Raw genomic sequence first — 12188 nt, forward strand, 5'->3', positions numbered from 1 at the left:
GGAAGGCCATTGTACTTGTTGGAGGTCAATTATCTCAGTCCCAGGATATTTCTGCAGGAGTTCCTCAAGGTAATGTCCTAGAGATTTATAAAATCATGAGGGGCATGGATAGGGTGAATAGTCAAGTCTTTTTCCCAGGGCAGGGGAGTCAAAAACTGGAAGGCATAGGTTTAAGGTGAGAAGGGAAAGATTTAAAAAGGGACCCAACGGTCAACTTTTTCACGTAGAGGGTGGTGCATATATGGAATGAACTGCCAGAGGAAGTGGTGGAGGCTATTACAATTACAACATTTAGAAGGCATCTGGATGGGTTCATGAATAGGAAGGATTTAAAGGGATCTGGTGAAGTGCTGGAAAATGGGACAAGATTAATTTAGGATATCTGGTTGGCATGAATGAGTTGGACCGAAGGGTCTGTTTCGTGCTGTACATCTCTATGACTCTATGTCTAAAGCAGTCTATGCAAACGTGCAGCAAGACCAGGAAAACATTTAGGCTTAGACCGATAAATGGGAAGTGACACTTGGATCACAAATGCTGAAGAATGAACAATGCTCTCCAACAAAACAGAATCCAACCATTACCATCACCAAATCCCCCCACTATCAAATTCTGGATGTTACCAATTATGAGAAACTTTACCAACCATTAACTATTGTGGTAACAAGAACAGATAAGAGACTGGGAATTCTTCAAGTAACTCATCTCCTGGCTCCCAAAACCTGCCCATTGTCTACAAGGCACAAGTCAGTAATGTGAAGAAATATAATATTTGCCTGGATGAGCATGGCCTCAACCAGAATTTTGACTTTCATGAGATGTGGTGGCTTTGATGGCTGGGTCAGCATTTATTTCCCATCCCGAGCTACCTTCAAGATAATGATGAGCAGCTTTCGTGAACTGTCCGTTTGGTGGAGGTAGACCCACACCCAACAACTGAAGACAAAGCAGCCCTCGATCAGCACTCCATCTCAAATTTAAATATTCCTCTTTGAGGCTATGCAGGACAAAACAGACAGTTGATCAACACCTTATCCACCACCTTCAACATTCATTGTTTGGAATGCCAAAAGACAGAAGTGACACAATGTACTATCCTCAAAAAGATTCCTTTGACCTTCCAAACAGGTGACCTCCACCACCTTGAAGGACAAAGGGCTGATGACACGCAGAAAAACCAACAGCAGGTTTTCTCCACATCACACACCATCCGCAATTGGAACTGTATCGCTCTTTCTTCACTATTGTGGGAAGGAATGCCCAAGGTTATGTACTCCTGCACCAGATGGTTCAAGACAGCAGCTCACCATTATCTTCAAGGACAACAAATCCTAACCTTGCCAGTGGTGCTACATCCCATGATGGAACATATCCAGTGAAAGAATTTTTAAAAAAAATGTTACTGGACCTGATTTGCTTTGAAGCTACTTTAAGAACAGAAGATATTGTCATCCAGCTAAAGATAGTTCACTTTTTTAAAATATTAAATCTAACCCCCATGCAGCATCAGGGAAAGGAACAAGACTCCCAACGTGTGATCAAATAGTTTAAAAATGACAATTGCTACAAGAAAAACTTGTCACAATTCCTTATACTGTACTGCTTCATGTTTTGAAAAAGGAGCTCTGATGATGAAAGGTGTTGTTTGCAAATGTATAAATTACAAACATCAAAGTCTTGGCAACTTGGTGACATCAGAGTTGATATAATCTGGTTGAATATATCGCTACAGTTAATCTGTATATTCTCAGTTAAAGGTTCACATTTTGTATAAAGCACACAGTAAGAAACTGACATTAAAACAATAGCAAATAGTTCACTTAAAAAAAAATCAAATAGTAACAATTGAGCTGCCAAAATCTGCCTCCACTGTACACGCAGTTATTCAACTGATGAAACTTGTATAGTCTGTATCCAACCTTTCCAATGATAAGCAATAAACAGAAAAAAAGTGGTGCTGTCAGAGTTTCAAAGTAAAATGTATTTTATGGAAGCTAAATTTAGATAAGAAAAAAATTAAAAATTTTTGAAAATTCAATTAGGCTTTTGAAAGATTTCTCTCAGTTAAAAGAATTCAAAACTGCTACTTGTGGTTTTCATTTCCCACCCCTATAAATCATAGCAACTATTGTTTCCACAGTGTATTTATGTCTGTTGGTTTTCTTGAACTCCAAGCAGTGCATCAGTGACATTCTTAAAAGTCAAGGACTGGTCAGTAAAGTCATTAAAAATAGAAACACCTGAGAAGGGACCAAATTCAGGAACACTACACCAAACCTTTGAGAGTATTTTTGCAAACTTAATCCAAACTTGCTGCACATAGCACATCAGTTTCAGTCCTTCTAATCCAGTCCAGTTTGGAAACATTCCATTGAATTAAATGAATTGCTGAATGTACATTTGCAATTTTTTGTCTTTTTGATCATTTCAGTATTTCAAACGACAAGTCAAGCATGAAGCAGCACAAGCAGCTTCCTCCAGTATGGAAGCGAGCTTGGTTTTGACACACAGATCTCACTCCGATTGGGGAACATGTACTATCTAGGCCCAGTCTCAAGATTCGTCATCATCGAAACCATTGTCGTAGATTTCATCCTCTAAAAATAATCCACCTAATCCATATTCTTGTTCATGAACAGAAATTTCGTTGGGATTGAGATGAGACTTTCCTTCAACAAAGTCAGCAAATCTGCAGATGAGACATAGATTCCACTGTTATACCAATGTCCCAAACTTAACAATTAAAAAAAAACAAAAAAAGGTTACAAATAAGATTTTTAAAAAACATACAATAAACATTTTGAAAATTTCAAAATACAACACTTCATGCAGTTATTAAAAAGACAAACTGACAATTTTAGAAAGAGCATCAGTTGGTCCTAGAATCACTTTATCCACAAATTATGCAAACACACCTTCCCCTATCAAGAGGCGTCTGATATCTAACAAGACACTTATCGTTTGTATCTGTAGATTGTGTATGACAGCAGCCAGCTCAACAGAGGGGCAATGACAACTGGATCCTATCTTCCTTTTATTTTAATTATTTTTAATCAATTTGCTTGGACATGATACAACACACCTCCGGAGCAGGTGAAGCTTGAATCTGGAACGCAGAGGTAGGGACACCACAGCTGCATCGTAAGACCCCAATATATTTAATCAAATGTGCGTAGACATGTTATGACATGCCTCAGAGGCGGGTGGGACTTGAAACTGGATCTTTTGACCCAGCTTCCTCTCCTTGTGTCCACAGCCACAGTTTTCAATATGTCATTAGAGCACAGCTAGAAGGAGAAACCCTGGCTGGCATTAACTCTCCAAAGCGGAGAGTACGGAGGTCAGTTTCAGCACTCTTACCATCATGCCATACGAGATCAACTATATACCGGACCAGAGATCAAACATAGGAGCTTTCTGCCTGTGTGATCTCTCACTCAGCAATGCACTTGGCATCTCAGACAGCAGCTGGTAAAATTTAACTTCTGTTAATAAATTTGGTGTTGAAGGTGATCAGTGATGGTGTTCATGAAATCACTGTTGATTGTCATAAAAACCCATCTGGTTCATTTATGTCCTTCAGATAAAGAAATCTATCATCCTTTCCTAATCTAGCCTCCATGTGACTTTAGACTCACAGTGAGGATCTCTTAATTGTCCCTTTGAAATGGCCCAGTGACATATTCAGTTTGAGCACTATGAGGGATGCGTAACAAATGCTGGACTGTTGATATCCAGGAAATGATAAATAATAAAATATTCCAGCCAGCCACTTTGATCTTTCATTACAGAACTTACTACTTAGGGAATGAAGTGTGATCTCCACCCCCCACCCCAAAAAGCGTAGCTTCCTCGATATTCGCACATTGCAGTTTTCACACTTTGTCGTCCAACCATGACAAGTAGGTGCAAAGACAATGCATCTCTCCAACATGGCACCAAGTGAACGTTGCAGAAGTCAAGCCAGGGTCTTGACCAATAATTAGAATTTTTCTTACAAAAAAGAATCAAGTTCTCTGACATCTTCCCATCTTGATGGATGTCGTTAAAGCTAGGAAAAATTATTTTGCAAATTCAGTCTGTGAAAGCAGCAGGCTTGATGGGTCAGATCACCCTTCATTATTTCATCTTTTAGGCTTTTCTGGGTTTTAATTTGGAGTTGGATACAGTGCTGACACTCAACTTGCGTGCATCAACCCACAAAGAAAACGGCACATTTACAATCTTCAATTTCTGCACATACCAAAATACTAATGCAAGGATTATATCTTTTTATTGTGTTTTGTAAATTGTGAAATGAGGAAGAACCATTTTAAAGCCAGCGTTTTGAAAGGATGCCTGCATGGTTTGAAAGCAAGTAAGCCAGCACTCTTGTCAAGCATCATAAGTAGCTGAAATAAAATAAAGAAGGTGGATGTTGGAAATACAACAAAAACAGAAATTGCTGGAGAAACTCTGCAGGTCCGGCTGCATCTTTGGACAGCTAGCACAGTTAACATTTCAGGTTGGTGCCCCTTCTTCAGAAAGTAGCTAGCAAAAAGCTGGTATATACCAAAGACAGCCAGAGTGGGTGAAAGGAGTAAGTGATAGATGGAGAGAAAGCCCAGAGGGAGAGAAACACAGGTAGACAAAGGGAGCTAAGCAAAAGTGAGGACTGTAGATGCTGGAAACCAGAGTTTAGATCAGAGTGGTGCTGGAAAAGCACAGCAGGTCAGGCAGCATCTGAGGAGCAGGAAAATCGATGTTTCGGGCAAAAGCCCTGATGAAGGACTTTTGCCTGAAACGTCGATTTTCCTGCTCCTCGGATGCTGCCTGACCTGCTGTGCTTTTCCAGCACCACTTTGATCTAGACAAAGGGAGCTGCCGATGGGGACCTTTACGATACTTACCATCATCAAAGACGACTCTCTGCTGTGTGATTGCGTCTCAGGTAATTGAGTCATGACACCTGATCTCAGTTGTATGATCAAGGTCAGATAATTAACTAAGGCTTGGATGCTTCTTTAACCAAAAGGTGAAATGAGGAAAAAAAAGTTATCCAAGGTCTTGCACATCAACCAACTACCAGCTTGAGGGCCTGAAACAGGCTTTTTGCCCATGTTTCTTAGGGAATAGAGAAAGAGTATTTAAATACATTTTAAAGATAAGCATTACCTCTTTGGTGTTGTAAGTCTGGACACCATTTTCCATGCATTGAACTCAGGGCTACTGCAGTAGTGTTGCAGCTCGATCAGGGCTTTGTGCGTTTCTACTTCTCCTTGCCTCTGATATTCCTCATCAGTTAGAAGCTTTCGCGGTTTTGGCTTGCCTCTTATCTTGAACACTTGTCTAAAATTAGAGTTTAAAAATTTTGAAACGTCACCAATTATTAAGGAGTGTTTTTTTTCCCTTTTTCTCCAATTCTAGGGTTTACCTTGCAACAATCAATACTTTCTCCTCTTCAGTACGTACCCGAAATCACCTGATTTTAAAAGTATATGTTTATTATACACTTAAAAATTTTTTGAATTTAGACAAATCAGATGGACCAGTCCATCAAATGACCAGAATCCTTACGGGAAACTAAATTATTTTGCCAAGTTCTCTATGCATTTTAGGAGCCATTAAACAATCTTAAGGACAAATGATTAAATGATTTCCAGGCCTTTACCTATTTACGACCTGCCCCAGGTGCTGTCTCTAAATTATCCTTCTTTCATAACATTGCAGTAATGAAACAGTGTACAATACTAACAGGGTCAGCAATGTAAGCAAGGCATCATTGCATAGCAATGCATTAATGCCTATTGGAAACGTGCACTCTCATTAAACAACTCAATTTATGAGTTCATTCTTGGGATTGCTGGTTAGCTCAAAATTCAATGTCCATTCCTTTCTGCTCTGGAAAAGGTGGTGGTGAGCTGCCTTCTTGAACCTCTGCATTCCTTGGGGGTGTAACTCAATGCCTTTGTTTTATCATTTTTACTTTTCTGAAAAAAAACCAGTTCAATTACAGTCACTCAAATATGTAGTGAAAGCAGCACAGAACAATTTCTGGAAGTTACTTGATACTGGTATAAAGACACAAACTGGTGTCCTCAAAATACCCCTTCCCAAATTCCTCTAAGAATCATCTTAAAACCTACTACATCAACCAAGCATTTAGTTACCTGGTTTTCTTCATGGGCTTGGCAAATCATTTTGTGATTACATCTCTGAAGTGCCTTAGGATGTTTTTCTATATTAAAAGGCACTGCGTAAACATATTATTATCTCAAGTAGAAATGCAAATCAAGACTTGGATTCAAATTCTGTTCTCCATGTTATTGCTGTACATCTAGCATTGGCGTCATGAATCCTTTTCCAAAACCAGTGTCAAGATATTCTCTTCTATAATTAGTTTTAGTTTTCCCTGGCATTACTCTGCTACAAAGCAAACAATGTGATTCACTTGTTCCAAACAAAAGGACAACAAATCTGGTTTTGTCCATTTGCCCACAGCTGAACATTAAGTTATTTAAATTTCAGGGAAGAGTTTCTACACAAAACACTTACTTGTATGTCGTGTACATCCACCTAAGTGGACGCTCTAGGTTCTTGATGCAGAAAGCTACAATGATGAGTGCCAGAGCAACTTGTTGTACTTGGATACCAAAGTATATCAGTAACAGTCCAATGAGTTGTAGGGCCCAGTTTAGAAGATTGATACTTCTGTCCTCCTCCAGTGGACCATACTTGTAACAGACAGCAAAACTGACAAAGGCAGATACTGTCACATAACCTGAAACAGCAATTGTACAGGAAGAAAAACCTTCATAAAATTACTTGATATCTGTTTTAGCTTCATAATCTGTATGTCACAGTCTAGGTAATTTCTCATTTGCAGTGTGCTATTAACCAAGGGCTAACAGGAGGCAGGTACACTCAACACTACTATTTGGCAAAGTGAGGGGGGCTGGCAGAATAATGAAGGCATAAGAGAGTGTTAAAGTATCTTTTTACTGATACAAACGTGGTACTTTACCAGGACCAACTGTTGTTTTCTCTCCTCCTCCCCCTCGCCCTAGATAGTGAGAGCAAGTTTTTTTTGGTATGGGTGTGGGGGAGGAGGGGGGAGGACAGTGGGAAAACCTGTGTTTTATTTTGAATTAGCAACCAAGCAGGATGCTCGTCAGAATGGGTTTTCTGCTGGAAGACAATTAAGGAATAAGGAGTCACTGAAGTGGGCCTTGCTACTAGAGGAAAGTGGTTGCATAATGGTAATAACCCATAATCCCAGGCTAATGTTCTGGGCACTGGCTCAAATCCCACCATAATGACGCAATACGAATTCAGTAAAAATCTGGAATAAAATGCGAGCCTAATGGCAACTATGTAACCCTACTGTTGATTGTCATAAAAACCCACCGTGTTCACTAATGCCCTTTAGGGAAGAAAATCTGCCATCCTTAACTGGTCTGGCCTAAATGTGACTCCAGACCCACAGCAATGTGCTGCTGCCCTCTGAAATGGCCCCAACAACCCAGTCAGTACAAGCAGCAATTAGTGACAGGCAATAAATACTGGCCGAGCTAGTGACACCCACAAAAGATTTTTTTAAAAAGTTGGCTCAAGGATACTCCAAAGACAACATGAAATTATTTTCCAGGAACACTGGAAGACTCAATTTAGCATTGCCAGAGAGAAGGGGGCCTGCTGAAAAACTTAATCCTTAAGGCTACATATTTACTGGAAGGGTGATGTTAAAGTAAAAATGTACCAAAAGTATTTCCTTTATTCATGGAATGTTGACGCCACTGGCTGGACAGCATTTGTTGCCTATCTCTAATTGGCACATGAACTGACTGGCTTGCTAGGGCCATTTCAGAGGCCCATTAAGTGTCAAACACTATGCTGTGGATCTGGAGTCACATGTAGGCTGGACCAGGTAAGGAGGAGTGATTTCCTTCCCTGAAGTACATTAGTGAAGCAGATAGGTTCTTACAACAATTGATGATAGTTACAAAGTCACCATTAGGCAAGCATATATTTAACTGTTCATTAGTTAACGAGTGGTATCTTTTCTTGAGCTTACTGTATTAGTTGCCGGTTATGCAATATTTTGTCTACCTTGACTTTAGCTTGTTTATTACAATTAAAGTCTTAAAGCACAAAATTGTCCTTCAGTTATTTCTGTTGGACATTGGAGAATTCATTCCTTAAATAGTTAATTGGTCTCTTCAAGAACTGTAACAATTACAAAGGAGGGAAAACAATAAGAGTGAATACCAGGTTCCTTCTCAATTCACATTCTGTTTGCTGCTGACAAAAGCATTGGTAGATACTGAAGTTGGTCACCTAGCTAGCTCGAATGTCACGTGTCACTGAGGAGACAACAGAAATATTTTTCCAAGTATTAAAATCTGCACTTTCTTGCTTTTTACACTACTGTCCTCCCATGTGATACACATCAGTTCCCTAGGCAAAAAAAAACACACTAATGACTCAGTAATATAAATCCATAAAAGTCAACAACACTTCCAATTTGTAAATATTATCAAGCAGGAAGACTGTACTTTGAGAAAGAGAGCACTTAGAGGAATAAAGTCACAGATGTACAACACTGAAACAGACCTTTCGGTCCAACCTGTCCATGCCAATCAGATATCCCAACCCAATCTAGTCTCATTTGCCAGCACCACGCCCATATTCCTCTAAACTCTTCATATACATATATCCAAACGCCTTTTAAATGCTGTAATTGTATCAGCCTCCACCACGTCGTCTGGCAGCTCATTCCATACACACACCACCTTCTGCGTGAAAAAGTTGCCCCTTAGGTCTGTTTTATATCTTTCCCCCCTCACCCTAAACCTGTGCCCTCTAGTTCTGGACTCCCCCATCCCAGGAAAAGACCTTGTCTATTTACCCTAGCCATGCCCCTCATGAATGTATAAGGTCACCCCTCAGCCGCCAAAATTCTAGGGAAAACAGCCCCAGCCGATTCAGCCTTTCCCTGTAGCTCCAATCCTGGCAACATCCTTGCTAGCTGAAAATGTGTTGCTGGAAAAGCGCAGCAGGTCAGACAGCATCCAAGGAGCAGGAGAATCGATGTTTCAGGCATGAGCCCTTCTTCAGGAAAGGGTGTTGGATAAAGTTAAACAAGCACACAATTTGGCCAATTATTCCTCTTCCGCTGTGTACAATACAATGGTTATTCTATTGACAAATGGCACCATGTGAATTTATCGTCTCCCATCAACTATCCCACACAATGGAAGCAGAAACAACTTGCACATACTCCCAAGAGCTGAGTGAGTTTTGGCTCTGTTCCCACAAATGCATTTGTTAAAAAATACTAGAGCTTGAGAGTTTCTGATCTGGTCCCTCACACAGAACACAAATCAATTAAACTGAGTTCTCCTCTGGAAATATAGTTCAGAACCTGATGGAGGCTGTTTGCCTCATTCACGCTTTTTTTATGGAAAGGAGAAAACACTTGGGAGTAAAAAGGACTTAGCCTCAGTTTTGTTTATCCAGTACCACAGTAGGTACGGTTTTATATCCAATGGTAAGAGAATGTAGTTTCAGTATCTCAAGACAGTGTATTCATCCTTGGTTATTAACCTCAACACCAATATAATTATACAATTGAAGTAATGGTCTGAAGGTAAGGTCACTCGCTGCAAAATCCTATTGAAATGAGAGTGAAAGCTATCACTTTACTAATAGGAGCATAGAGAATGGAGATCATGTTAAACTTGTATAAGGCATTAGTTCAACTTCAGTGGGAGTATCATGTACAGTTCTGGATACCATACTTCAGGAAAAACATGAATGAATTGGAGAGTGGAGAAGGTTTACAAGCAAGGTTCCAGGGATAAGAAACTTCAATTATGAAGATAGATTGGAGAAGTTGGGTCTATTTGAAGAAAAGAAGGCTAACTGGAGATCTGATAGAAGTTTTCAAAATCATGAGGGGTCTAAACAGAGCAAAAGCCAATGTAACACAGGAAAAACCTTTTTCACACAAGTAGTTAGGATCTGGAATGCATGGTGGAGGCAAATTCAATAGAGGCATTCAAAAGAGCATTGGATGCTCACAAACAATGTGAAGAGTTATGAGAAAAAACCGGGAATATTACCAAGTCACAACGCTCCGAGAACTGGTGCAGGCATGATGGGCTAAATGGCCTCCTTCTGCACCAAGAAAATGGAGATGTTGCAGGAATCAAACTACTGGAATTCATTTTATAATAAATTCTATATCTACTACATTAAAAACAGTAAACCGTCTCACCTAAAACATACTGCCAACACTCTCTTAGCAGAAAACGTAAATTCCGCAGTGTCACTTGAATCAGATACAGAGACACGGACCAACCGCCTGCCATCAGCAAGTAGAGAGAACTTTTCTACAAAGTAAAGGGAGAAAAAAATTTGAAAAGTTAACAATTTTCTTTGGTGTTTAACTACATGGGGAACATTCATCCTGGACCGTGGAACAGTCAAAGCAACATTCAGATACAAAAGGAAAACTCCAACTTTCTGAACAGTCAATTTTGTTCTTCCCCAAAGTAATCTTCACAATAATCCCTTAACCAGCAAACCATCCCATTCAAATACACCAGTATCTCTGATAAAACAGTAACTCGAATGTCTCTACCCAGCTTCAGCAATACACATAGCAGATAACTCCTCTTAATTCAGCATATTGTAAGTTCACTAAAAGTATTTTAAAGACAAAATTCACAGTGGTACAGAAATGACTCCTCTTTGGAGATTGAAACATTTCACACGGGTTTCACCTTGTACCAAGCATGCATTATGTTTGGAAACACCAGCGGCTACAAAAAAATGTGAAGATGTTCAGATATTCATCACTATTACAAAAAAACTCAATTACTGTACCAGGTCATGCTCACAAAACAGGTTACAGAAACAGAAATGAGTAAACTTTTCACACTAGGGAAAGGTGCTCATCAACCTACCTTGGGGAGTAAACGAGCGAGGACAAAGACGAGAATGAGGAGTGAAGCCAAAACTCCAAAGCCCATTCCTGTTGTATAGAAGAAAAGCTGACTCCTGAAAGGAAGAATGTCAAATATGTTTAATCTATATGTAAAACAGCAACACCAACATGACAGCATATCTCCCCTAGCACCAGCTGGTATCTTCTATAAACACAAAAAGCCAAAAATTATAAACAGACTTCCAACAAAACTCTTATTGCTGCAACCAAAATTCAAAACTATCTGGCCTTTTTTTTGAAAGAAAAAAAAATGCTCCTTCCTATTGTGTCAACTTTTCCTATGTTTTCTTCCCAACCTTCAGCACAACATTCCAATTCAGAGTTTGATCAACTGACTGACACCAGGCCTCAAGTCTGGAGCCATTCACTTGATGGCATGGAAAGGCAGCAGGGGTAGATTCACTAGATTCTCTCCGCTCTAAAATTCATGCAAGAAAGCAAGCCCTACTCAGATCAAAACTCACTGGACTGGACATGAATCTCGGTCATGTCATAGCAATAGGACAAAGAGAATTGGTCAGATTCTATTAAGAATTCAAATCTGATTATGCAATGGCTCCTTAGCGAGTGAGGCATGCAGAAATGGTTGCAGCCAAATAGGTCTCTCAATGAGAGCGCAACATTTGGAACTACCACCAATCAGAAGGTAAATCTGGAAATGTCGGGGATGAGGGAAAATCTGAAAGAGATGTGGGATCAAGCCAAGTAAGGAAACAGATAGTCTTTATCTTTAAGATGAAGAAATCTACACATACCTTACATTTGGTGTTGGACACAAAAAAGGGCAAAAATTGAGTATGGGGTGAAGATAGCTGTCATTCACTATACCCTCCAGTTATGAGAAGAAAAAGACAGTAAGATTTTAGATAATTAAGTCACATCATTAATCTACTGGTGAACAATCAACGTATGAAAGCAACAGGCTATTGAGCCTGCAAGTTCACTCATCTGTTCAAGTCGGACCATCGCCAATCTCCAGCTTAATTTCATTTCCCTGCCTTGATTCTATGTCATGCAAAGTTGGGCAGGAATGCATCTTGAGGCTTCTTCCACTATCTTCCCTTGGTTCCCTTTACCCCGCAGGCTCAGAGACACACTCTCCCCTTACCACACCTGAATTTTACTCTAAGATCTGACTGTATTCTGCAACTAACTCTACAGAAAACTATCCTTTATATCCTTAAAATGTTAAAGTTCC

At 39.7% G+C, this 12188-nt stretch overlaps 1 protein-coding gene across 1 annotated transcript in view; it reads right to left on the bottom strand.

Annotated features, from left to right (window-relative positions):
* Positions 1–1697: 1697 nt before the first annotated feature.
* nemp1 (nuclear envelope integral membrane protein 1) overlaps positions 1698–12188 on the bottom strand; it is a 38926-nt gene continuing 28435 nt past the window's right edge. Inside the window, exons 5-9 of the mRNA XM_060821054.1 lie at positions 10950–11043; positions 10259–10373; positions 6535–6760; positions 5155–5328; positions 1698–2689 (exon numbers count right to left, since the gene is read on the bottom strand). Of these exons, the coding sequence (XP_060677037.1) occupies positions 2554–2689; positions 5155–5328; positions 6535–6760; positions 10259–10373; positions 10950–11043 (745 nt within the window). The 3' untranslated portion in view covers positions 1698–2553. The remainder of the gene's footprint in view (positions 2690–5154; positions 5329–6534; positions 6761–10258; positions 10374–10949; positions 11044–12188) is intronic.

The sequence above is a fragment of the Hemiscyllium ocellatum genome, chromosome X, assembly GCF_020745735.1.
Source record: "Hemiscyllium ocellatum isolate sHemOce1 chromosome X, sHemOce1.pat.X.cur, whole genome shotgun sequence".
NCBI classification, from domain to species: Eukaryota; Metazoa; Chordata; class Chondrichthyes; order Orectolobiformes; family Hemiscylliidae; genus Hemiscyllium; species Hemiscyllium ocellatum.